The 23194-nt window shown below is 36.4% G+C and overlaps 5 protein-coding genes and 1 long non-coding RNA gene across 9 annotated transcripts; 3 read left to right on the top strand and 3 right to left on the bottom strand.

Moving 5' to 3' along the window:
- The first annotated feature begins 1960 nt into the window (after nucleotides 1-1960).
- Nucleotides 1961-7254, top strand: LOC114536330 (heterogeneous nuclear ribonucleoprotein A1-like). Of its 2 annotated transcripts, none has more exons than XM_028557689.1 (4): nucleotides 1961-2668; nucleotides 3886-3987; nucleotides 4356-4977; nucleotides 6529-7254. In XM_028557689.1, the coding sequence occupies exons 1-3, from the start codon at nucleotides 2029-2031 to the stop codon at nucleotides 4844-4846; spliced, it is 1233 nt and encodes a 410-aa protein (XP_028413490.1). In that variant the 5' UTR covers nucleotides 1961-2028; the 3' UTR covers nucleotides 4847-4977; nucleotides 6529-7254. The 2 variants fall into 2 exon arrangements, with proteins under 2 accessions (XP_028413490.1, XP_028413489.1); XM_028557688.1 differs by lacking the exon at nucleotides 6529-7254 and adding an exon at nucleotides 5357-5693.
- Nucleotides 7255-7667: 413 nt separating this feature from the next.
- Nucleotides 7668-9937, bottom strand: LOC114536331 (hemagglutinin/amebocyte aggregation factor-like). Its single transcript, XM_028557690.1, has 5 exons — nucleotides 9807-9937; nucleotides 9022-9142; nucleotides 8704-8874; nucleotides 8263-8455; nucleotides 7668-7809 (listed from the first exon to the last, which is right to left on the bottom strand). Exons 2-5 carry the CDS (start codon nucleotides 9119-9121, stop codon nucleotides 7770-7772), a joined length of 504 nt encoding a protein of 167 aa, XP_028413491.1. The 5' UTR covers nucleotides 9122-9142; nucleotides 9807-9937; the 3' UTR covers nucleotides 7668-7769.
- A 2264-nt stretch (nucleotides 9938-12201) lies between these two features.
- On the bottom strand, nucleotides 12202-15996 carry LOC114536292. 2 transcript variants are annotated; one of them, XM_028557625.1, is made up of 3 exons: nucleotides 15618-15996; nucleotides 14479-14823; nucleotides 12202-14287 (listed from the first exon to the last, which is right to left on the bottom strand). In XM_028557625.1, the coding sequence occupies exons 1-3, from the start codon at nucleotides 15714-15716 to the stop codon at nucleotides 13655-13657; spliced, it is 1077 nt and encodes a 358-aa protein (XP_028413426.1). In that variant the 5' UTR covers nucleotides 15717-15996; the 3' UTR covers nucleotides 12202-13654. The 2 variants fall into 2 exon arrangements, with proteins under 2 accessions (XP_028413426.1, XP_028413427.1); XM_028557626.1 differs by having other exon boundaries at nucleotides 12206-14287; nucleotides 14497-14823.
- LOC114536296 lies at nucleotides 14189-14663 on the top strand. Its single transcript, XR_003688419.1, has 3 exons — nucleotides 14189-14258; nucleotides 14328-14383; nucleotides 14581-14663. It is a non-coding gene; the product is annotated as an uncharacterized LOC114536296 (long non-coding RNA).
- Nucleotides 15997-16189: 193 nt separating the features above from the next.
- Nucleotides 16190-18810, bottom strand: LOC114536294. Its single transcript, XM_028557627.1, has 3 exons — nucleotides 18255-18810; nucleotides 17243-17554; nucleotides 16190-17075 (listed from the first exon to the last, which is right to left on the bottom strand). Exons 1-3 carry the CDS (start codon nucleotides 18351-18353, stop codon nucleotides 16449-16451), a joined length of 1038 nt encoding a protein of 345 aa, XP_028413428.1. The 5' UTR covers nucleotides 18354-18810; the 3' UTR covers nucleotides 16190-16448.
- Nucleotides 18811-19816: 1006 nt separating this feature from the next.
- On the top strand, nucleotides 19817-21210 carry LOC114536295. Of its 2 annotated transcripts, XM_028557629.1 has the most exons (3): nucleotides 19817-20139; nucleotides 20503-20787; nucleotides 20866-21210. In XM_028557629.1, exons 1-3 carry the CDS (start codon nucleotides 20076-20078, stop codon nucleotides 20886-20888), a joined length of 372 nt encoding a protein of 123 aa, XP_028413430.1. In that variant the 5' UTR covers nucleotides 19817-20075; the 3' UTR covers nucleotides 20889-21210. The 2 variants fall into 2 exon arrangements, with proteins under 2 accessions (XP_028413430.1, XP_028413429.1); XM_028557628.1 differs by lacking the exon at nucleotides 20866-21210 and having other exon boundaries at nucleotides 20503-20848.
- Nucleotides 21211-23194: the final 1984 nt, after the last annotated feature.

Below are 23194 nucleotides of genomic sequence, written 5' to 3'. Positions count from 1 at the left end.
TGAGATGCTGATATTGTATAAAATACATGTGCTAGTTTCTTACGTGATATTCAATTTTTATTTACAGCCTCATAAAAAGAGAAATGAATTCTTATCAAATGACTCTGTTATAAATGATTATTATCAGCTTAAACAGCAAGCCTCTTTGCATACCCATGCATGTAAACAATTTTCCACCGTTATCTGATGCCAATGCAAATTTACTGGATGATATTTTCCAAGTACTCTGTTTTTGCTACATGCAATCGTTATTTTATCTATGCGGAAAGGAAGCAATCGTGAAACTATTGAAAGATATGCAAAATACGCTGTTCATGGGATGCATACGTTTGTTGAAATCCTGGTTCTCAATTCTAAACATTCACGGTATGAGATACCTTTCTTGTTTATTTAGGAACTTGTGCTTCATGGAGAAGTATCGAAGCAGATCCCTGGTGACTGTTGATTCACCAATACGACTTCAAGATGCATATTGTGATCGCAATATCCGCCTGTTCGTTCATCGCCATCCGTCTGTCTCTATATCTGGGTTTCATCCTAACTCGCTGGAACACCCTGAATTATGGCCGGCTGCAGTTGATCAAATGACAGTGGAAAATTTTTTTCTCGCTATAGAACTGATAATACTAATAGTCATCTAGGCAACGTTATTTGATAAGAATGCATTTCTCTTTTTATATGAACTTATAAACCTGTAAATAAATCTCTTAAGAAACTGGCTAGCGCATATAATTTATACTATATTCGCGTCTTGCCTGACTGGATCAAACGCGGATATGTCTAGGATATGTCTTTCCAAACAAATTTTGTAACAAGGTAAGTCGTCCGTCCGTCTACGTCATTATCCGTCCGTCCGTCAGCACACCTGTCCGTCTGTATCCGTGTGTTATTACAAGGACGTATTATTTGTAGCAACGAATAGGTATGGTATTCTTGGTACTTTATAGTTTATATCACAGTATATTTACACAAACATTATTACAATTTACAAATTTTAATGAATCGTCCAACCAATGCAAAAGGCGCTGGTTGGACTTCCAAAAACTCACAATACTTTGCACTATCCTAAAATAACTAACTAGATAACTATGCAGTATTGTGTGAGGGCGAAAATTCGTACGTCCACGCGTCTAGTAACAATATATATTTTCATTCTTGCGAATATACTTGTGGTGCACAAACAACACATTTCTGCACATGCGCAAAGTATGCCTGTCGCAATAGAGTTGACTTGTCGTCAGCGTAGTATCTCTAGTCTGCGAACCAGAGAAAATTATCTGAGTTGGCAAACTAACGTAGGGTTTCTCTCCGTAGGGCTTTTAGTAAAAATAACAGTTACGTTTTGATGCAACGACGCCCCCATTCCCAAAGTGAGTTTTCTGTTAATTGGGCTAGCATTAAATAAAGTAACCTAACCTAACCTTACCCACAGTTGCCTAACCTAAGTTACCTAACCTCTGACATTTTTTTTATTACCAACAAGAGACTGTCGCGGAACCGTGCGGATAAACGAAAGTTTTCTTTTTAGTAATGTGAATTTAACTGAGCTCACTAAATTTTTGTCTGAACTCTGAAGGACTTGGTGGAAGGACTTCCGGAACTTGGAAGGGCGCTTTTTACATGATCCCAGTTAGTGTCTGCCGAGTGGCGAGATTCACCAATGTGTGAGATGACTTTAAACTATTGAAATGAGAATATAACATGTCCTGGCAATCGATTTCCTCCAGTCTCCAGACTAACTTTTTTTCTTTGTCACGACACTTTCCTTGCTTCAGTCAGGCCCACTGACCTATACTATATTGTAGTGTAGGTCAGTGATCAGGCCAAAGAGAGGGGATACGCTCCAGCCCCACAGAGGTTCACAATGGTAGGTTCATATCCCTTACCCCTTGTCAACGTTCCCGTTCCCCTTGTATGGGAAAATTGACATAAGGTCGAAAAGCTTCATGGGCTATGCCGCCATTTCATAATAAAGTTTTAAAAGCAGTATATTTCAGGACAGTACATGTGTTTTTAAATAATAAAAATATGTCTATTGAGCAAGATCGAAAAATATTTATTGGTGGTTTAGACATGGAAACTACGGAAGAAAGTCTTCAAGAGTACTTTTCTCGTTGGGGTAAGTTGGTTGATGTTGTTGTGATGCGACATTCATTCAGTAGAAAGCCACGAGGCTTTGGATTTGTTACCTATGAAAATATTGAATCAGTTGACACTGTATTAAGTGTTGAATCACACATCCTCGATGGAAAAAAAATTGACCCAAAACGGGCGGTTGCAAGAGAGAAAGTGTTAGAACAAGAAGATGAGAAAAGTAATGAAAGTCCCCGAGTGTTTGTAGGTGGATTGTTGAACAATACAACGGAGGAGGATGTTAGACAATTTTTCACCAAATTCTGTATCGAAAAAGGATTTGGAGAAGTCCAAAATGTTGAGGTTATGAAAAACAGAGAAGATGGTAAATGTCGAGGGTTTGGTTTTGTCACATTTAATAACGAAGCCATATGTAGTGAAGTTTGTTCTGAGAAATGTTTTGAAATCAATGGTAAATCAGTGGAGGTTCGTCGTGCTGAGTCAAGGATAAAAATGCGGGAAATAAAAGAAAAAGGAAATGACTTGGAGAGAAGAAGAATTGCAGACCGCAGAAGTAGGAATTATGGCTATCAAGGTAAGTTGGTAGTTATGTTATGTTTTGACCACCCTGCATGTACATTTTGCACCATGCTGGTAAGCTAGTGCATGACTGCAGGTGATGATATTTAAATATTGGGAAGTCATCAACTTTGCTGGGTGTTTTTTCAACTGCAAATCCAGGTGAAACAAACCCAGTGAATTCTGTAAGTATCAATTAATCATCTACGGAGCAAGAACACAGAGGCTGTGTCCATGATTGTATTTGCACACCCAGTATAATTTGACTTTGTAGATCTTATATGACCTAACTATTAGACTATGAATGACATAAATCTGGAGTTATGCTAGTTCTCACATATATAGACTTAGGGCAAGTGGAATTTGATAAAGTACATATTAGTCCTAAGGGAAGGTATAGTGTACCCTGAGGGCTTTGCCTAAGAGATATATTATCCTGGAGGTTGATGTTTGAATTATTTTTCTGTTATTTTGAAACTATGTGCAAAGTTTCTTGGTTGCCATCGCTAGCTGCCAAACTAGCTGCTATGGAATACAGTATATTCAACAGACACCGCGGAAATTGGTATAGGCTTAGCCGCAATTCTCGATACTTAGACTTCAAACTTGGTGAGGAAAAAGATTTATAAATATTCAAGAAAATATGTCTTGCACAAAAGATTTGAAGCTTGCTCACGGTAAAAACGAATCGTCTGAATTAATAACCTTGTGTATACTTTAGGCCTCAAAATGGCCATTTCACAGCGGTCAAATGTGTATGATGAGCTGTCAAAAGATTGCAGAATGCGTATTCAGAAGAAAAATTGAACTTTTTTAAGATATTCAAAAGGTTTCTCTTTGATAGGGCGATACAGAAATGCACAATTGTGAACCAGCGATTAGATTTTCGGGTTGAAACGTCTTAAACACCAATTTCTGCGGTGTCTATTCAACACATAATGTGAGCCAACTATAAACCCATATATTCAACAATAATGTGAATGACAATATCATAATGTGAGCAAATTTGATGGAACCCCATGATCAACTGCCTGATATTAATATATTGAAACAGCAAATATACAAACATATAAATTGATTGTACATACATAACCAGGTTATTTTTCAAGATGCAAAACTTGATTCTGGGTAAGAGTGAGATATTGAGTTTATTAAAACAATCCAAGAAACCATCTGCATACAATTGCGGAAAGAATATCTACAAATCTAAGAATATTGCTACGATTCTTTTAGGTTCACAAGATATGAGAAGTAATGACTTTAGGTCTGGTTTTGATTCAATGACAATGCAGGGAGGTATGTCAGCTGGTAGCTATGGATGGGATAATGCCAGAGGTAAATCAACGCAATTTAAATTAATGTCATTTTAACACCTGTCTTCAGCTGTTATTTGGTGATTGCTTTTGTTAGGATTTTGCCACTTAATAGTTATAGTTATTTAAAAAAAAAGTCAAATGAGTTATCTCTTTAGCAATTTAATGTAATGTTAAGTTCAGTTTAAAATGTAAATTTCAGCAAATTTAAGAAGCAAGCTGGTTGGCATTTTAAGAATCTCGATTTATTTTAGGCCATGGCATATATGCCCACAATCAATTAACAGGGTGTCTCAGCTGGCCAATTTAACTACATGAAATCTCTTTTTGAGACAACCTGTAATTATTTACTAATGTTTGAAGCAATGACATCTTTAACTGACTCATTAGGTGTGGGTGGTTATGATGGATTCAACATGAATGCAATGGCTTTTGCTGGAATGATGAACATGTTTGCAAGTTATATGGGTATGAATATGAGTAATATGGGTGGTCCTATGGCAATGAATCAAATGGGAAACATGTGTGGTACCATGGGAAATATGGCAATGAATCCAGTGAGTGGAATGAGTGGTAATAATCATGGTACTGGTAATTTGTCATCAAATAACACTGCTGGTGATTATCCCAATGAAATTGTTAATACTGGTAACGTACCTGGTGGTGATAGTGCTGTTGGCGCAAGTCATGGTGCTCAGAATTCATCAATGTATAATCAACAGCAGGCTAGGACTCAGAACCTACATCAACCTTCATCAACCTACAACCAGCAACAGCCTGTAAGTGGTACAGGAGATATGTCTGCGTATGGTAATCTCACAAATGCAATGTTTGGTATGAATCAAGGAAATGTACCAGCAGCATTTTATAGCTGGTTATAATGCTGGTGGGGATAACAAAAATCAGCTTGGGGTATATAATTACCAATCCTCATCTGGATATGGTCCAACAAGGAATACATCAACTGGAAGTACAGCTGGTTCCAATCATAACTACAAACCATATTGAAAAGGTAAAAGGTTTTTCTACATTATGATCGAGATACCAGGTAGAGATAACATCACAATACACTTAGTATGACCCTTTCTAATTTTAATGAATTCCACAATGAAGCACCCACTCATATTTCCTTGTAGTTACCACTTAAATTTTTATTACCATGCTTATATAAATTGTTTCACTGGCACCTGTTATAAAATGTGAATTCTATGTACTAATAAATAGCATTAAGGTAATTTGGACAATGTTTTGGCAAAAATATTTGAGTCTTGTAGCTACTTACGTTTGGCAGATGTCTAAAAATCAATTTGCAAGTCTGATTTTAGTTGGTATAAAGTAAACTTGGAGATATGTAGTTAGAATGACATGATTATTGTATGAACTCTATTTAGATGAAGGATGTTAGCAATGTGGATAGGATACAACACACTGTTTAGGCAGCTAGACAATGATGACAATGGATTAGAAAAAAAGTTGGGTTAGCAAGCAAATACATAATAGTTTTCTGATAGTAAAAAATAGTTGTGTGTATATACGTACAACTGTAGTCTGTAGGTAAGCTAACTGCAGTTATTCAATGAAGAAAATAGATTTTCAGTCTTGTATATAGTCAAAACCACTGACCTGTACTAGAATAGGTTTAGTAGCTGTTTAGTAAAGGTCAGTGGTCAAAGCACAATTAATAGTTAACTGTTTACGTACAGTACTTCACATGGGCTACAGAACTACGTACAGAAGCATTTACATGCAGTCACATGCATGTGATCATATTTAATAAATTGATAGTTATTTTGCCATCATTAGTTTATCATGCATAGGCATAGCTTTATTATATCCATATCACAATGTTCTCATGCAGTTCAATTTTGTTTCAAATCCGTGGAATATCTTCTACCGTAAGCCAAATACCACCACAGTTTTTTTGCGTCCACTGTAATAAAATTTTCATGTGTGTAGATTTCTGTGGTTCTGTAACCTGTTGCGTTGCTGTGCTTGTAAACAGAGTTCAGTTCTGTGATGAGCATTCTATTCAGAAGTACGTACAGTACAATAACGATATATAATAACACTGTAGAGTGTAGTTTTAGTTTGCAATGCTTTCTTTGATATAGTGCGGGATGAATTTTTTGTTCAAAGTTGTGAATGTGTTGTTAGTATAGTATAATAGACATGTTGTTTTATTATTCCGAATACTATACTATTTTGTATCGTTTGTTGTATTTCTCGTTTAATCTTAATAAAGTTCATGCTTTTAATCATTTTGTTTTATATATACAAGCGACATTACCACAAACAGAAACATAACGACTCTATAATGCCTAAGGCGAAGAATGTCGATGTGGAATGTGGATAATGTGAACAAAGATCTGAAATTTAATATATTCCGCCCGATCCAATCTGGGGTCTCTTCAAAGTAGAAACCAGCCTTTTCACTTTCGTGGAAAATCTGGCAGCAATAACTTTCTCTTCTATCTTTTCAATGATTTGGCGTTTACAGTTCAGTTTCACTTTCTTTGCATTATATTTAAGAATTTTAAACATGATTTTCCTCTCAACTTTTTAGGATCTAGGTTTGCTGTATCGTTGAACCATGATTTCAGAGCTGGTAGTAAATCACACCATGCAAGAAAATCTCTGTTGAAATGGATGTATTAAAAAGGTATGGTAGGTTATATTATATTTAGTATATTACTACACTTGATTCCGTTCAGAAATACATTTAATCTTGTCTATTTTATATCGTGGATTCGAGTTTAGGATGTCAATTAAGTTTTTTCTCTGCACTCACTGAACAATGCTAGTGCATGCATATGCATTAAATGTCAAGAAACATCACGTATCTTTATCATATTGCACACATTTGAAACATGAGAAGATAGATAGAGCATTGTACTCACAGGGGCTGTTACAATAGTCAATACATTTCAATAGTGTTACAACACACTTTTCGGTGGTTAAGGGTTTTTCTCGGACGCTGACGTTATTTCCCTAGCTCTGGCTCTCTGTTGTGTAGCTCACTTATACTATTTGTGCAGACTCTTGACCCTGTCGTCTCATCAGCCATTGCTTCGCCAATGGCAATGCTTATGAGCTAAAGCTACGATGCCACAACAAACAAAATAACATCTCTTCGTCTTAAATACGTGAATACATGATATTGCTCATGCGCTATTAAGAACTCGTGAAGCAAATAGCCTTCGGTTAATGTAAACGTGGAAAGATTTTGGCAGGCAAGACAAACGTTATCCATGTAAATTACAAGTGAAAGTTTTATGTGCACTTTCCGATAGAAGCAAGCAGCGATATTGATATTGCATATATAGAGAATCATATGATGATATGAGTAGCTAGACTTTGTGGATTCTTGAATTAACTGACAGGATTTTTTATCTAATGCTCTCCTAACTGCTTTTTAAATAAATTGGATGATATTAAAGATGATCCCAAACGCCCTGATACAATATTAATACACAACAGGATAAAATGATAACTCGCAAGGGAGGTCAGTAAATTCCGCGAGGGAAGTCAAAATCCGTCAATTTTTAGGGCGTCCAAATCCGTTGCAACAGTGTTCGTCACAGGATAAATATATATGAACATGCATAATAATTGAAGCGTTGTATAAAGAAGGTAATCTAATCGCCGTGGTTTGTTATCGAGACTGAGACTGCAAATTCTACGACTACGAAATGAAATAGAGAGTTTTATGTCTTTATAATGCTATTTATTGCATCTAACACCGAGGTTTATAGCTACTACATGAAATATTGGAATGTCTTCAATGTCCCGTGTAACAAAAATCAATTAGGCTATTCCACAGACGAGGAATCTCCATATTCTGTCCCTAGTAAAATGCAAAAGGTACTTGATCAATGGGGATCATTCAAAGGTTTAAGAGACGGATTCGTCGCTCACTCATGCCACTATCAGGAGTGGCACGTGTTGTCAATTAGTCTTTCTCACGATAACTAATATCCGCCGTTTTGGGGGTACTTTCAATTTTCCTAAATGCGTTTAAACAATGATAAAGCAATGTAAGAAGCATTTTTTAAGAGTCCATAGACCATTTGAACAATAAATTTCGCCTAAAATTAAAGACAGCCGCCCTGACAAGATCTTGCGCTCACAATTTAAGAAAAAAGTACCCCAAAAATGGCAGCACATTCGTCATCGTGACTCGTGAGAAAGGCTAATTCTGTAGGCACTAAGTCTATGAGAGACTGTATCAGCAGATGCTTTATAGAAAAAGAAAATCAAGGCTTATGAGAGGACATGAGGGTACATATTGCAAACTTACTCTTTTCCATTGTTGTGATGGCTATTCATCCCAACAAGAAATTTGTTCCATGGCGCATGATAATTCATATAGGCATCCCAGTTATTGACGTAGCCAGTCCAGGAACAATGACGTAAAGCATTACTTGTTGTACGACAACATTTGTAATTAAATTGTCTGTCTTCGTGATGATTACTGTGTCGAGAATGTACACCTGATATATAAAAAAATCCGGCCTTAAAATACTGCTAAGGCAAAAGTATATAACCTCATAATTGATTAATTGAGGATGTTTTTGGTGTAAGTTACTAATTAAACGAAGGCCATCCTTTCAGAACTATAAGTATAAACCTTATCCCACAGTCGTTTGCATCCAGTTTTTTATTGCGATCTGCAGCACGAATTGTATATTTAGACCACATTTAAACTACGACAATTATTGATCTTCTGGGTATATGTTACCTGAGATGAGTCCACTTGGACATTGGTATATTATTTCGTGATCATACGAATTCACAAACCCTGACCATTGGCAATTATTCGTAATTTTTGAGTTAGCTCTGCAGGTGAAAGTCCACGACCGATCTTCATGATGGTTGCTATGGACACTGCTGACGTGATAAATTGATTGACCTATATATTGATAAGAAGTCATAGTCTGATTGTTAACTGGGCCGTCACAGCTCTTTTTCCAAACAGACGAAATATGTATTCGGATAAAGCTACTAATTTTCTCATTAAACAAAGCGAAAAGCTATAAAACGTCAGTGAATTACATACCTGCTGGGCATTGAATTGTCCATTCACCATCAAAGTTTGTCCCAGCCATAATGCTCATTGCATGAACAAGTAGCAACAAAAATGCCAGCATCACTTTCATCGTGGTCGTGGTGTTCACGTACTACGAAATATGCAGAAATAAAATGGTCACTAGAGACGTTTTGATTGGCCAAACTGCTAGCAAACTTTGGGTAATTTTCACTACAATATCTCAAAGTGTGCGACAATTTCGTAAAATCATATAAACATAGCCAAACAACCGGACCCAGGTATTTCATTCTATAGCTTTTCAGGCACTTAATTGACATCTCTAACAAGGTGTAACGTTACCCGTAAAATTGGGACCATTTGCAATTAGCTCAATTGAACAAAACTTGCAATTGAGTACTTCAGGCTTGCACCATCGTCGTGATATGAATCAGTCCCACACCAGTTAAATTTTGGAACATATATATTTCTTTCTTCTATGTACAGCTTTGGTATATATCTTATATGTAATTGTTGTACGAGCGTTTATATAGTGCTCACCTGGATTAAATCTGACGTATATGACGCGCAATCTATGAAAATACAATCCGATCGTCCGATAACTAGGATCCTGCTATTGCTGCTATTACCGTAGAAGGTAATTCACTAGCGCAGTGTTAGCACTGTTCAAGTATAACTGCTGAGATTGTGCAGCTATATTTAAAAGTTCGTTTTTAGGTGCATGGGGCTTTTTAAATATTTTCGGTCTAGATTGTCATTAAAGGCTGTTGGAAAAGTGAAATTGATGTACTTCCTACCTGAAATGGTAATTTTTTGCTTGAGAAAGCTTGAGGTGTCTTGCAAGTTTGCCAGTTGTATGACTTGTATCTTGCTGAAGCCAACCAGAAATGACAAAGCAGAAATCTTCTGAGCTTTTTTATAAGCAACTAATCATCACGCCTCAAGCAGGGGAAATTTATGATTTCTGTTATTTTCTCATTACTTATTATAATTATAATCCCTCCTTTCCGGCCTTTGTACTTCCCCTGTTGTTGAACATTGTTTGTTTTCGTGACTAAAGCTATTTCCCCTGGTCTTCTTTCCGCCCCTCAAGCAGGGGAAATATAAAAGTTATTTTATTTTCTCATTATACTTATGATATTTATAATTCTTCCTTTCCGGCCATTGTACTTCATGTTGTTAAACATTGTTTTTTTCGCGACTAAAGCTATTTCCCCAGGTCTTCTTTCCGCCATAACGCTAAAGAGGGGTAAATCAGGCGGTACGACGCCCGGGCGAAAAGGCGATTGAAAAGCCTGTGTGAAAAGCTGGCTAAACTAATATCCCAAACCAGTATTGATGCTTAATTGATGGGGAGGGTGAGATTGTGAACAATCTTCTCACAGAGCAACCTGTGGCCCCATTAATTGAAGGTATATTAAACAGGGGTGGATCCAGCACTTGTGCACTAACTTGCATTACAAAACAAAGTGGTTATTCTTAGCAGTTTTCTTCTGTCATGCAAATTAGTGCACTAGTGCTAGATCCACCCCTGACATTAAACGTTTGTGTTTTATTGGGCGAAACAGATAGGCTATATGTAAGCCATTAGTCAATCGAAAACATACACACGTCATTCTCCAAGAAAGTTAACTACATCCTACACTGCTGGGATACCAAACCGTAAAAAGTCGCTTCACTTAGTGTCAACACAAAATGTTCGAACCATGCAGATATAAGCAATCTAAGAAGCCTCATGCGAACATGCTTCATCCTGACTATATTTATTCTGATTCAAAAATATATTAGTTATTCCCTATCATTCAATAAATTAAATTATGTTTGTTTGTTATAATTCCCTTTCCTTCAAAGCTACAAAATGGTTTGCTTCACAGCTGTAGTGTATTGAGGTGCTAAATAAAGTATGATGCATTTAGCAAAGTTTTCATGAGCGTGCAAGGAATAACATGCATACATGTTAACAGTTTCATTAACTTGCGTGTTAATTTGTTCTTTATGTGACTATATTCAATATTATATAAGATATTTTTGAAAAGCATTTGCTAAAGACTGAATCGAACTTACACCTGTAACTCTTTAGCATCCAGCGCATTTACAAAGGGCATAGAGGGTACTTTTTTATTCATCCCGTATACAGTAGGAGGCAAAAGTTTAAGTCCAGTGACTGTATTTCATTGTTTTAATAGCATATATTGATTTTCTACAGAAAACCGTACCGATAAGTGAACTAGAAAAAACGGTAATTAAGTTAACTGAAAAATACATCTGCACAACAACTATGAGATGTTATACATTTCAATGCTTAGTATCCCTCTTTTTTGCTCTTGAAACTGCCTTTATTCTTGCTGGCATAGATTCCATAGGTTTTTTAATGTCGCACGTTCAATGCCTTGCCAGCATTCGTTGCATGACCACTTGCCTCAAGTCATCCTGGCTGGTGGGTCTGTGCCTCGCCCTTTTCCGGTTAGAACGGTCCTACAAGTGTTCCATAAGTTTTAGATCTGGAATTTGAGATGGAAAGCCATGAGAACGAGATCACCAGAACGAGTTTGCTTCTAAAAGATTTCTGGCACATAGAAGATGTGCATGTGCTTAGGGTGATTATCATGTAGTTAGATGCACGATCATCTTTGAAATAACCAGATGAAATTCCATGTCCTTGAAGAATTAGATGATACTTTTCTTTAATTAGGATCCTATTATATCTTTGAACATTGCCAAACCCAATATGACCGAAGCAACTAAAAGTTTGCTTGAGTAGGATTTAGTTTCTTCGAACCTCTCCAAGCATAGTTGCATACCACCTTTTGAAATTCTCACTTTTTCTGCGATCTTACGAGGAAAGAATCCTTCAATACTTAATGCAACTATTTGTCCTTGTGCACCATAAAGGAATGAGAACTTTATTTTGTTTTAAATTTAGATCATTAGGACCAAAACAGTGTGCAATTAATATGGTTTACAGTGCTGAAACACTAGCACGCATGTCTTAACTCGAATACGCTGCCAGGATTTAATACTGGAATTCTACAACGACTGAACTCAAACTTTTGCCCCCTACTGTATGTATACTCTCTAATATACAGAGTTTGCGCTGCAGACTACTAGCTCTGCATGTGATTTTAATGAAGTGCGGCTTGGTGACCTGTATGTCTTGTTGTACCTACTTTTTTAACTAGCAGCTATTAGTATGTTGCTAATTACATTTACGTCATTGACAATGAAAAAGTCTTTAAATATGATTTTAAAAAGCAATATACAAATCAATATACATGCAAATTAACTTAAGTTTGGCCTTTATTTCCCCTGTTTAATTGTTAAGTTCTCTTTTCGTTGTGAAATGTTATCGTTAATCGCAATAACCGAAAATTGACAGACCTCATCTCTTACTGTTAGTGTCTTAGTGAGGCTTAGATTTCATATTTATTTCCCCATTGAAATATTTATTTCTCCATACTGAACTATTTCCCCGGGCTTCGAATAAGGGGTACATGAGGTTAAACTTTACAATTACACACAGACAGTTTCACACAAAGATAGATTATATGGATATAAGTAGGATGTGTTTCAGTCTCCAACAACAACTGATTTAAACAAACAAAGCGACTCAGCTGATTTTGCTTCGTTTGGGAGCCGATTCCAAAGCATAGCGCCGCTATATTTGAAACATTTTTAAAGGTATTCTCGATTTGGCCTACGGAGACTTTGGTCTATTGCAGAGTTTCGAAGGTGATAATTAGTTTGATCTATTTCTCGTCTCACGAAAGATCCCCGAAGAGCCCGGCGCAGTGTGGTCATTAAGTATCTTGTACATCAATACTGACTTGGCACCAGACCGTCTATTTTCAAGTGTGTCCCAAGAAAGTTTGCTAAGAAGTTCGATTGATGAAGTATCATAATTTGCATCTGTTAAGACCCTCGCTGCACGAAACTGAAATCTTTGCAACTTGTCTCTGAGCAGCTTACCACAAGTATCCCACAGAGGGGAGCAGTAATCGAAGTAAGGCTGCACAAGACTTTTATAAACAGATTCTAGGGTATGTCTAGGAACAAAGGGTCTGATGCGTTTCATAACGCCAATCCCTGCACTCGCCTTTTTACATATCATTTGGGTTTTGCATTAGCCATATAACGGGTACATCACACATCAAATTATTAATGTTATATGGGGAACCAATAAACACCATTTTACATTTAGATGGATGCATCTGCAACCTGTTTTTTTAAGCCAGCTACATCTTTATAATAAGTTCATTTGCATCAAAAGAGGATGAAAAAAAGATTTGAGTATCATCCGCATACATAGCTGGAGTGGTTGATTTTAGACACGCACACACACATCAGTGGCAGGACATGATGCAATTGGTACTAATTGGAAATTGGTAATTTAAAGATGGGGAGTTGTATGGCTTCTCTGTGTTTTTGAATCCCTATGATTTGATTTCCAGCATTTTTTGGGGAAAATTATTAAATTATACGAATCACCTCAGCAGAGCCTAGGCGTTTACATTATTGTCGTCCGTCCGATAAATCTATCACAGAATCTATTGTATATACAATGAACAATTATCTCTGATTTGATGTGCTGCATGCTAGTTACATTTTCTCTTTTGTTTAGAATATATGAATTCGCCTCTTTCAGCAATTAAAATAAATTGTCTTTTATCAATGTTCCTATTTCCCGCTTTATAGGACCATAATTTCTTGTAAACCCGCGGCCGCGGCAACCGACCTTCATGTCTATTACCTCCCATTTGCCGTTATTTTTCGACAAACAACACATGATAATGGACCTATAATCTTTGAGATGGACGTCAACCTCGTCGTTACACAATTGTTGGTCAGGAAAGTTGACATCATAAAAATTGAGCCTGTAGTAGGGATATGATGAAACATTGGCTGAAGCCCAAGCACTTAGGGTAAACACTAATTTATTAACATTATGTGGAACAGACTTGAGGTTTAACTGGACATGTTGACGACCTTCCCGTTTGTGATGATTCATTTTTGCAGGACCTGAGTGTTTGACGCCTGGGCAGGAGTCGAGATAACGATATCGATAGTTGATGACACCCAAATTCTCTCTGCCACTGTAAACCAGAACTGAGACATCTAAGTAATCCTTGTTGCTCCCATGAGGCAATCCCCAGAAGAAATCAAAAACAGCATTTTCAAGCTCGTCTGGAACTGCACATAAAACAATAATGAGGTGCAATTTGCTTTCTGGTGGAACTTTGTGGTCTCGCAGCGTAAGCATTTTACGATCCTCATCTCTCACCTAAAAATACACATTTGTGAAACAATGTTTTAAAACCTAGAAACCAAAAAAACAAAGAAAGACACTGTGGTCATGGGCCTCTAATGGATGTTCGTGGTAAGCCGATTGGCAACGTTAATAATTTTATTTTGGTGCAAATTTTCGTGCAATTTTGCAAAATAGTCTCTTGAATTTTCCTTTAACATTTCTACCTTCTTCAACATCAGTACCTTCAACTCTTTGTTTTGGTAAAGTAAACGTTGTTTTTCCGGAGGTGTTTTCAGCTGACTTTCCACTTCTCTCTTAATGTCCAGGATCTTTCTGTGGGGATTATACGAGAGAGTTGCTGACTCACCAGAGATGGTTGTCACGTAAATATTTCCAGACACAGCAGCTGTGCATTGTGCCTGGTGGTAACCATCGTCCTCACTCTCCTTTATAGTTGGGAAGAGGAAATCCAGTGTTTCTAAATACTCCTGATATATCTCATTGTCTTCTCTCACCGGAGTCTCGCACTGGGAGCATTTGTTGTTCTTCTTCACAGACTCTGTGGCACACTTGAAGAGAGAGAGGAAGAGAGTTAACGTTAGATAAGGGACGTGTATGAGGTATATATGTAAAAAAAACTTAATTTAACTCATTTATTAGTGCCTTCGATCAAACAGGATGAAAGCGCAAAAGTGAGGTTGAACCTGTGCTGGATCCTGCGATTAATTGGTTTGTGACTTCGTTCATTTTCATTATCTGTATTCTTAACTTATAGTCACTTATGAAAAGAAATGTCTGGAAGGGTATATAGATGATATAGTTGCAGTCTTCAAAATCTCCATATCTCCATGCATTGAATTTCCTTTCCATCTCACAATGGAAAGGAAGTTTAATGCATGGTGATATCAGATATGCATGATGAGTATCCGTGTGATTCCATGCATAATTGTCTCCTCTAGACATTGACATTGTATTGATGTATTCATATTTATACAAGACGCCATTACACTCCTACAGACGTGTATATTACAATCATATTACGCTCTGTATATGAGCTTAAACTCTACCGTGCATTTAAATTCTCTCTAATATTATTGTATATAAGAAATTGTGTCTGTGTATTTTACACTGATATAAGTTTGAGTTTTGTATTTTAGATTCACACATGCAATATACGGCGTATTATTTATTTGCATGAAGACAAACAAAGTCAGTAAAGACTTGCGTTTGATAGAATACTATATTGCAAGTAATACAACCAGGCTCCTATAACAACACAGAATAATCCCAGCTATACATTTTTATGTATGTAAAGTTTACAAAACATTACGTGCAATGTAAAAGTAGACTTGTATATACTTACATCAAGGCAGTGAAGTATTGGATGATCACAATCCTCAGTCAGGGGATAAAATGGAAATTCTTTTGAAAGTTTATCCTCTTGGCAGCCATGACATTTCATGATTTCGTCTCTAAATCGGACTTTAGGATCAATACTAAAATCGCATTTGACTTATTTTGTTATTGCAACTGCTAAAGTTGCCCAGAGACCCCAAACGTATAAACCGATCGAAGTATTATACATCAACGGAAGTAGAGTCCTGTTGTGTAGAACAAACAATTCGCCAGTTTGGTTTCACTTATGACGTTTAGATATGGAGATTTGATACATGCACTGCTAGTTCTAATCAGAATGTAAAAACAGGATAAAAATACACTATATAGACCATAGATATAATAGATCACATATAGACATACGCTGCATACTGTATCACCTGTATGTAATTTTTTAACGAAACTAGAGCCACTTCATTTCTGGGAAGCGTGTATTGTTATTGCTGGAAGTGTTACGCATGTTGCTAGGCAAAAACAGGTATACATATATATATTGTCTATTTTAGGCAGTTGTTATACCACATTTGATGCTAAGTTGTTTGAAGACGCTGCCACGCTGCTCCCTGGTTAGATTGGAACATATATATAAAGAAGCCAATTGTGAACCAATATTTATTTGGTGCAGATAGACTACCTAAACCTATAGTACTACAAATTAAAAGACATATACAGTATGCAACAATTACAGTTGTTTAGTTGATCTGTAGGTTCTTTCCATGGGTTCTTTTTAACATGACGTAATTCTGCGTATAATAAACAGTCTTAACTACAAAAACCTGAATACTTCTCAACATGCAGTTCAAAGGTATCCATCATTAATGAGTGTTTCAATTTTTCGTTCCAAGGGGTAATAGTTTCTTGTAAATCCATCAGAACCTTTCTTTACTTCTAAAACATCCCACTTTTCGTTCTTCTTTGACAAACAACACATAATAATTGATTTGTGGTATTGCGTATGGACGTCAACCCGTTCACTGCACAATTGCTTGTTAGGAAAGTTGACATCATAAAAGTTGAGTCTGTAGTAGGGATATTCTGAGATTGTGGGTGCAGCCCAAGCACTTAGTGTAAACACTAGTTTATCAACATGATGTGGAAGAGACTTTAAATTGACTGTGACTTTTTGTCGACCTTCTCGGGAAAGGTGAACCATCCCTGCTGGGCCGGAGTGTACAACACCAGGACAGGTTAATAGAGAGGTTCTTCGGTACCAAATGTGACCAAGATTGGATCTACCACTGTAGATAAACACTGAAACATCCAAGTAGTCATACGATCGCGAACTTGGTAATCCCCAGCAAAAATCAAAAACAACTTTGTCCAGTTCATCTGACACAGCATACAGGACAATGATAAGATGCACTGTGCTGTTTGGTAGAACATTGTGATCTCTTAATGTCATCAAATCACGATCTTTATTTCTTACCTACAATATTAAATATATGTTATTTACCGTTTATAGTTCGCTCTAACATTATTTACCACGTTTAGAAATTCTGCTATATATATATATATATAATATATATATATATATATATATATATATATATATATATATATATATATATAAATAAAGTGGTTATTAGAAAATACCTTTAGCTCCTTGTTCTGGTAAAGTAAACGTTGTTTTTCAGGCGGCGTTTTAAGCTGGCGTTCGACTTCCTTCTTGATGTCGTGAATTCTCTTGAAAGGGTTGTACGAGAGGGTCACAGACTCACCAGACATGGTTTTCACGTAAAATTGACCGGAAACAGCGGTGTTGGGCAGGCGTTCTGTTTTTACTTCTTCAGGAGGGAAGAGGAAATCCAGTGTTTCTAAATACTCCTGATATATCTCATTGTCTTCTCCCACCGGAGTCTCGCACTGGGAACATTTGTGATGATTCTTCACAGATTCTGTTGCACACTTACATGAAACAAGAAGAGACTTTGCATTAGATTTTAAATTGAATGCATGTTTGTTAGAAAACTATGCATATACCATTATGACAAGGGAACCCGGAAAAAGTAAAAGCATGATTTATAAAAGATCACATCCGATCAATATTCATATTTGATTATTGATTATTCGTGAAGAATTAATGACATCGGGCAAAACTATAGCCGAAAGATATCCAGTTATCACTTAAAAATATACACTTCAATAAATCTACATCATTTTAAGCATAAGTATTGAAATGGGCTGAAAAAATTAACAGATTTTGTTTCTGGCGTTGGGGAATCTTATTGCAATTTTCTGTAACGTGAAAAATAAAACCGTCCATAATTACTCGGGTCTGATGGAAACACGATTATAAACTTCTTTTTGAAAACTCAAAACCAAAACTCTGATGACATCCAAGCGAAATATAAAACGTATAGTCGACAAATATATGGATATGCTCAACACGCCCTTCCCCCCCTTTCTCCGCCGCCAATGAAGCTTCTAGCCCTGCCCCTGGTCGTCGATCGCGGTTTCCAAACCAACAGCCATAACAGCGTACACAAATGAGTAAAGATCTTAAATCACTAAACGAGGAATATATCCATGAGTACGTAAATATACCAGTGATATTTATAATCTAGTCGAAGAATTCAGTTGCAATTACAAACACTTCAGAACTTACATCAAGGCAGTGAAGTAATGGATGATCACAATTCTTTGTCAAAGGGTAGAATGGAAATTCTTTTGAAAGTTTACTTTCTTTACAGAGATGGCATTTCATGATTTCGTCCTCTCAGCAATTCAGGTGTTCGTTTTTGCGCAAGATTGACAGTATACCCGCGACACAAACGCTTCTTGTTCAGCTATTGCTATTATAACAACAGACAAATACCAGGAAGACAGCAGATAATTTCCAAGTATTCCAACGGAAGTGGAGCTAAATAGAACAATAAAAAATGTGCAGAAAAACATTTATGCGCATAATCACCATGACAAGCTGTGCAATGTTTTTCCGGTTCTTTCATCATTAAAATTTAAAAGCGTCCATGAAGCTACAGGCTAGCGTGTACAGAATATTCGTACAATTCTCGTAAGATCATCTCTACAGAAACTACGAACTTGATTTTGTGTTCTTTTGGCAGAGCGTTCAACACAGTAGACGTCGTAAAGTAAATGAATAATGAAAGTTGATGCTTCTTGATTCTTGGAAGCGTGGGTGTTTCCTGGAATACGATAGCGTCAGGTAGCTATAAAAGGTTGTCAAATACGACATTAGTCACATTCTTTTATACCAACTTTTTTATGATCAACGTTTTAGGAGCAGAATGTTGTTGATTTTATCAGTTCGGATATGTTACATGTAGCAATGCTGCATATTTGGAAAAATTGACGTTGATCTAAGAATCTACAACGCCGCACTGAATAGGAGACGTTCCCGTAGAGGTGTGTTTATGAATGATTTTGTTATATTGATAGAGTAATACTGAAGATCGATGTAAGTACCACGGTGCTTACAATGGTTGCAACACTGCACTGTGTTGTTTTAGTTTTGCTAATTGGAATATATATTTTTTATTTTAACTAATTAACTTGAATCAATAAGTAATTTAGCTTGTAGCTACACCAGGTAAGTATTTAATACTGCATGCAAAGCTTTCGGTCCGTTAACCCGGGCCTTCAGCAATTGCACTGATGAAAGCTTTGCAGTATTAAATACTTACGTGGCGTACCTACAAGCTAAATTACTTATCGACTGTCAGTCTGTCACCATGCAAACACACAAGAATATTATAACTTAAATCAGTCGGTGTAAAGATTTCCTCGTAACCTTGTTGTTTTACATGTTATTCCTTTCATATTCTGCACTATTCATCGCTCAACTTTTTAATACAATAAATGATTTGATATTTTTTGCAATAATTATAAATTTATATAACGCTTTATACATACTGCAAAGTACAGTCTGTATATACAGACTTTGGCTGATTATAATATCAGACTTATTCAGTATTCAGACATTTTTAATGATTTTTTAAGAAGTACATCAGAGTACGAAAATGCGGTGCGCCAGAATACGTTTATTACTATTAGTGTAGAAATAAAACGAGATTGGAAAGCAACCGTGTATCATCATAATTTCACTTGCTTGATTTGATCTAAAATAAACAATGAAATTTGGGCGTGCATGGGAATATGTGAAACAGAACGGCGTGGCTGATTCTTGGAAGAGATGCCACTCTCCTCCGCAGAGGCTTTTTGGGTAATCTAACAATAATTGAGAATTATATAATACAATTGAGAATTATATGATATAATTCGTAGTAGCGGGCGGACGGGAGGGAGCTAATAATAGTAGCGGTGAGTGGCGGGCGGACGGGAGGGAGTCGGGCGGTTGCGGGTTGGGGAAAAAAAGAAGGGAAGCCTCTGCCATATAACGTGCGGTTCTTTGGTGTGAAATGCGGTTCTTTGGTTTTGGCGGTTTACTGGTACAATCGATATTATAATGGCTGAGTTCGATAGCGATATAGAAGAAATTGAGCGCTCTTTTCATAATATGAGTCTAGATGGTAAGTATAATATATTAGTTTAATTTTAACAAATGCATAAAATGTTATAATTTACTCAAGTTTATATTAATATTGATGCAAGATTAATTAATATCATTCGATTGCCTTGATATTTTGGCAAGTTTCAGAAGTGAAAGTATTTACATATGTAGTTATGTTAATTTTGCATTGGCTTGCATATATTAAAATCGTCGTCAGCTACAGGCTACTGTATTTATATATTTTATCGTATATTTTGTTTTGTTTTTCTGTTTACACCACTGAATGCAAGTGGTTTACACTATACTGGCAGTTCATTGTATAAATCTGTAAACTACAAATTATTATCCATAATTGATTATCCTGAAATTTGTCATAAATCAGATAATGATGAAGATCTTGGTTGTTTGCCAATGCCACTTGAGAGAGATGATGGTAAAGACCTTGCTTGTTTTCCTATGTCTGCTGAGAAGGCTGGTGATGAAGACCTTGGCTGTTTGCCCATGCCAATACAGAGTGCTGTATTGACAAGTACTCCAAAGAAGGTGAAACAACGGCAACTAGTACCTGTAGCTGGGAAGCATGATTTGACACCAGATTCAAAAAGACAAAATGAGCCACCTTCAAAGATCATGAATATGCAATCTGGAAGTCCTTTGTTAACATCTGGTAATTATTTCATAAATTATTCTATTGTTATGTACTGTATATTGCAAACCCTGCCTTAAACTGCTTGCTTTTTTTTAGGTAATTTGACAGTCTGCTGGTAGGCTGGGCGAAATTCCTTACCCCATGTGCTAATACAATGTGCTTCATCTATGATGAAAAAACTCAATCTGTTCTCATGACTAATCTGACTCAAGCAATGTTTCAATTGTTCAGTTACAATAGCTTCTGGGCTAATGAACAAAAACTGATATTGACAATCTGGCTGTTTCAGATTATGTAATATATTCTGTCTTTCATTATCAGTTAGCATTGTGTTGTAATAGCATGTGTTGATTCCACATTGTTGTAGTCTTGCAACTTGGTCACTCATTAACATAATAAGAGGTGATACTACAAATGCCAAGCCAGGTGTCATTAGACAAGGAAGAGTATATATAACTGTTTTACCACCACCTGTTGGAATAATTACAACTGTATCTTCTCCAGACAATATAAACTCAATAGCTTCACCTTGGCCTGGTCTGAATTCTTGATGTCCAAAAACTGTTTGGAGAAACTGCAAAGGTGTCTTACATTCTCGAGAAATTTGCATTTGCAAGCACTTGTCTGGCACAGGTGTTTGATGTCTTGGCAATAACATAAACTGCAATAGATACAAACAAGAAATACTACTTTATACAATTTTTTAAATTATTTGAAATTTTAAATGCCTGCACAATTTAAAGCAACGCCAACGAGTATTCAATTAAAAAGACTAAACTTAAATATCCACATGCTACAGGAACCCTGGCAAGTATTAATGTATGTTGCAAATTTTAAAAACGGTAACTTACCCTCTTAGGGGAAACAAAACATTCAGCATAAATTTTTGCACATGCATCCCAAAGTTTAAAACATTGGCCAAGGTGATCAGTTACACTAGAAGATATTTTAACTCGAACATGACAAGGATTCCCGCTAAGATGTTTTAGAATGCCACTGTGTTTCAAATATAAGCCATATTTTGCTGCCTCCCGTCTCGTGCTTGCCATAACTTTAAGAGTAGTCATCTTGTTAGCCAAATTTTCAGTAATGTGTTCCACCGAAAACTCCTCGTACTTTTGCAAACTGCAACAGTTCACATTCTGAATATAAATATTTTAATAGATATTTATATTTTGCCTATTGTGTGCGCAAAGATCAGTTTGTGCAGTTGTGGTTTTGTGCTTTTACTGCTCATAAAAATTAAAATTGACAAAATTACAAAAGTATAAAGAGATAAACATTAACTTACTGCTTCGCCGCGAATCTTGGCTAGTTTTTGCAATACACTGAAAGTTTCCTGCCCATGCAAGTCTTGAAATAGCAACCTACATTCTTTAACAAGTCTTTCGTCAAGGGCCATATGTCGATGTTTCACCCGAAAATGTTGAATTAAACCTGCATCTTCTAAATAAAATTTTATTTCTTTCGTATTTTCATAACATTTAGAACAGATTACTTTACCGGAAACATTCGCTTCTTGAAATGGTCTGGTAGTCAACGACAAAACATTCTTTGTTTGATTTATAGTCTCATCCATATTTATTTTGAAAAATATTCATGAGATGATACGTAATTATAATATGATATGTAATTTGACGCCATATTGGAAACATTATATGGCAGAGGCTTCTCAAATTTCATTTTTCAACCCGCAACCGCCCGACTCCCTCCCGTCCGCCCGCCACTCACCGCTACTATTATTAGCTCCCTCCCGTCCGCCCGCTACTACGAATTATATCATATAATTCTCAATTGTATTATATAATTCTCAATTATTGTTAGATTACCCAAAAAGCCTCTGCGGAGGAGAGTGAAGAGATGCGATTTCCGAGTATTTTAAAGGAAGTAAATTACCATGGTTGATTGATAGTCTTCTTTCTATATGACGTCATGAATGCATTGGTGACTCAAAAGCATCTCAAAAGAAACAAATTGGCAATGACATGCTGCATGTCGTACATCGTAAATTCGACTGAGCACTTGAAGTGATTTATTGAAAAATCGGAACAATGAGAAATGGCCAAATCTACTTTAAAATGAGAATTGCCTGTAGAGATCACACTATTCCATCGCGTTGGGAAGACACAAATATTGCCTGTTGTTTCTGGCTCTCTGTTAAACGCTCGCCAGAAGCAAACTATTTGTTTTATAATAAAACGTTTTCGTGGCCTTAGGGCGATTTTTTTGCCAGAGGGGCAGGCAGACATTGAGTGCCAATAACATTTATAGTTAATATGCTATAAAAGATACAAATTTTGAGGGCAACTGCACGCCGACTCCTGCTTCCCTTTGTCTACGCACCTGATTGAGAATGCTCTTTGTTCGGTGTTAAAATGACTCGTGATCATGTCTCATACTTTCTTTCTCAACGAAGACTGATGCG

Source organism: Dendronephthya gigantea, unplaced genomic scaffold (genome assembly GCF_004324835.1).
Source record: "Dendronephthya gigantea isolate DGI-Jeju-01 unplaced genomic scaffold, DenGig_1.0 000133F, whole genome shotgun sequence".
Lineage (NCBI taxonomy): Eukaryota > Metazoa > Cnidaria > Anthozoa > Malacalcyonacea > Nephtheidae > Dendronephthya > Dendronephthya gigantea.
This window is presented reverse-complemented; position numbering and strand designations above follow the sequence as displayed.

Excerpts from the sequence above, each read along its gene's own strand:
- LOC114536330 (XM_028557689.1), top strand. The coding sequence starts at position 2,029 with ATGTCTATTGAGCAAGATCGAAAAATATTTATTGGTGGTTTAGACATG. Across the intron at positions 2,669-3,885 it reads TAGGAATTATGGCTATCAAG|GTTCACAAGATATGAGAAGT; the intron begins GTAAGTTGGTAG and ends CGATTCTTTTAG. Across the intron at positions 3,988-4,355 it reads TGGATGGGATAATGCCAGAG|GTGTGGGTGGTTATGATGGA; the intron begins GTAAATCAACGC and ends CTGACTCATTAG.
- LOC114536331 (XM_028557690.1), bottom strand. The coding sequence starts at position 9,121 with ATGAAAGTGATGCTGGCATTTTTGTTGCTACTTGTTCATGCAATGAGC. Across the intron at positions 8,456-8,703 it reads TCCAAGTGGACTCATCTCAG|GTGTACATTCTCGACACAGT; the intron begins GTAACATATACC and ends TTTATATATCAG. Across the intron at positions 7,810-8,262 it reads CATCACAACAATGGAAAAGA|GGACAGAATATGGAGATTCC; the intron begins GTAAGTTTGCAA and ends GCATTTTACTAG.
- LOC114536292 (XM_028557625.1), bottom strand. The coding sequence starts at position 15,716 with ATGAAATGTCATGGCTGCCAAGAGGATAAACTTTCAAAAGAATTTCCA. Across the intron at positions 14,824-15,617 it reads CAATACTTCACTGCCTTGAT|TGTGCCACAGAGTCTGTGAA; the intron begins GTAAGTATATAC and ends TCTCTCTTCAAG. Across the intron at positions 14,288-14,478 it reads AGGTACTGATGTTGAAGAAG|GTGAGAGATGAGGATCGTAA; the intron begins GTAGAAATGTTA and ends GTGTATTTTTAG.
- LOC114536294 (XM_028557627.1), bottom strand. The coding sequence starts at position 18,353 with ATGAAATGCCATCTCTGTAAAGAAAGTAAACTTTCAAAAGAATTTCCA. Across the intron at positions 17,555-18,254 it reads CATTACTTCACTGCCTTGAT|TGTGCAACAGAATCTGTGAA; the intron begins GTAAGTTCTGAA and ends GTTTCATGTAAG. Across the intron at positions 17,076-17,242 it reads ACCAGAACAAGGAGCTAAAG|GTAAGAAATAAAGATCGTGA; the intron begins GTATTTTCTAAT and ends TTAATATTGTAG.
- LOC114536295 (XM_028557628.1), top strand. The coding sequence starts at position 20,076 with ATGGCTGAGTTCGATAGCGATATAGAAGAAATTGAGCGCTCTTTTCAT. Across the intron at positions 20,140-20,502 it reads TCATAATATGAGTCTAGATG|ATAATGATGAAGATCTTGGT; the intron begins GTAAGTATAATA and ends GTCATAAATCAG.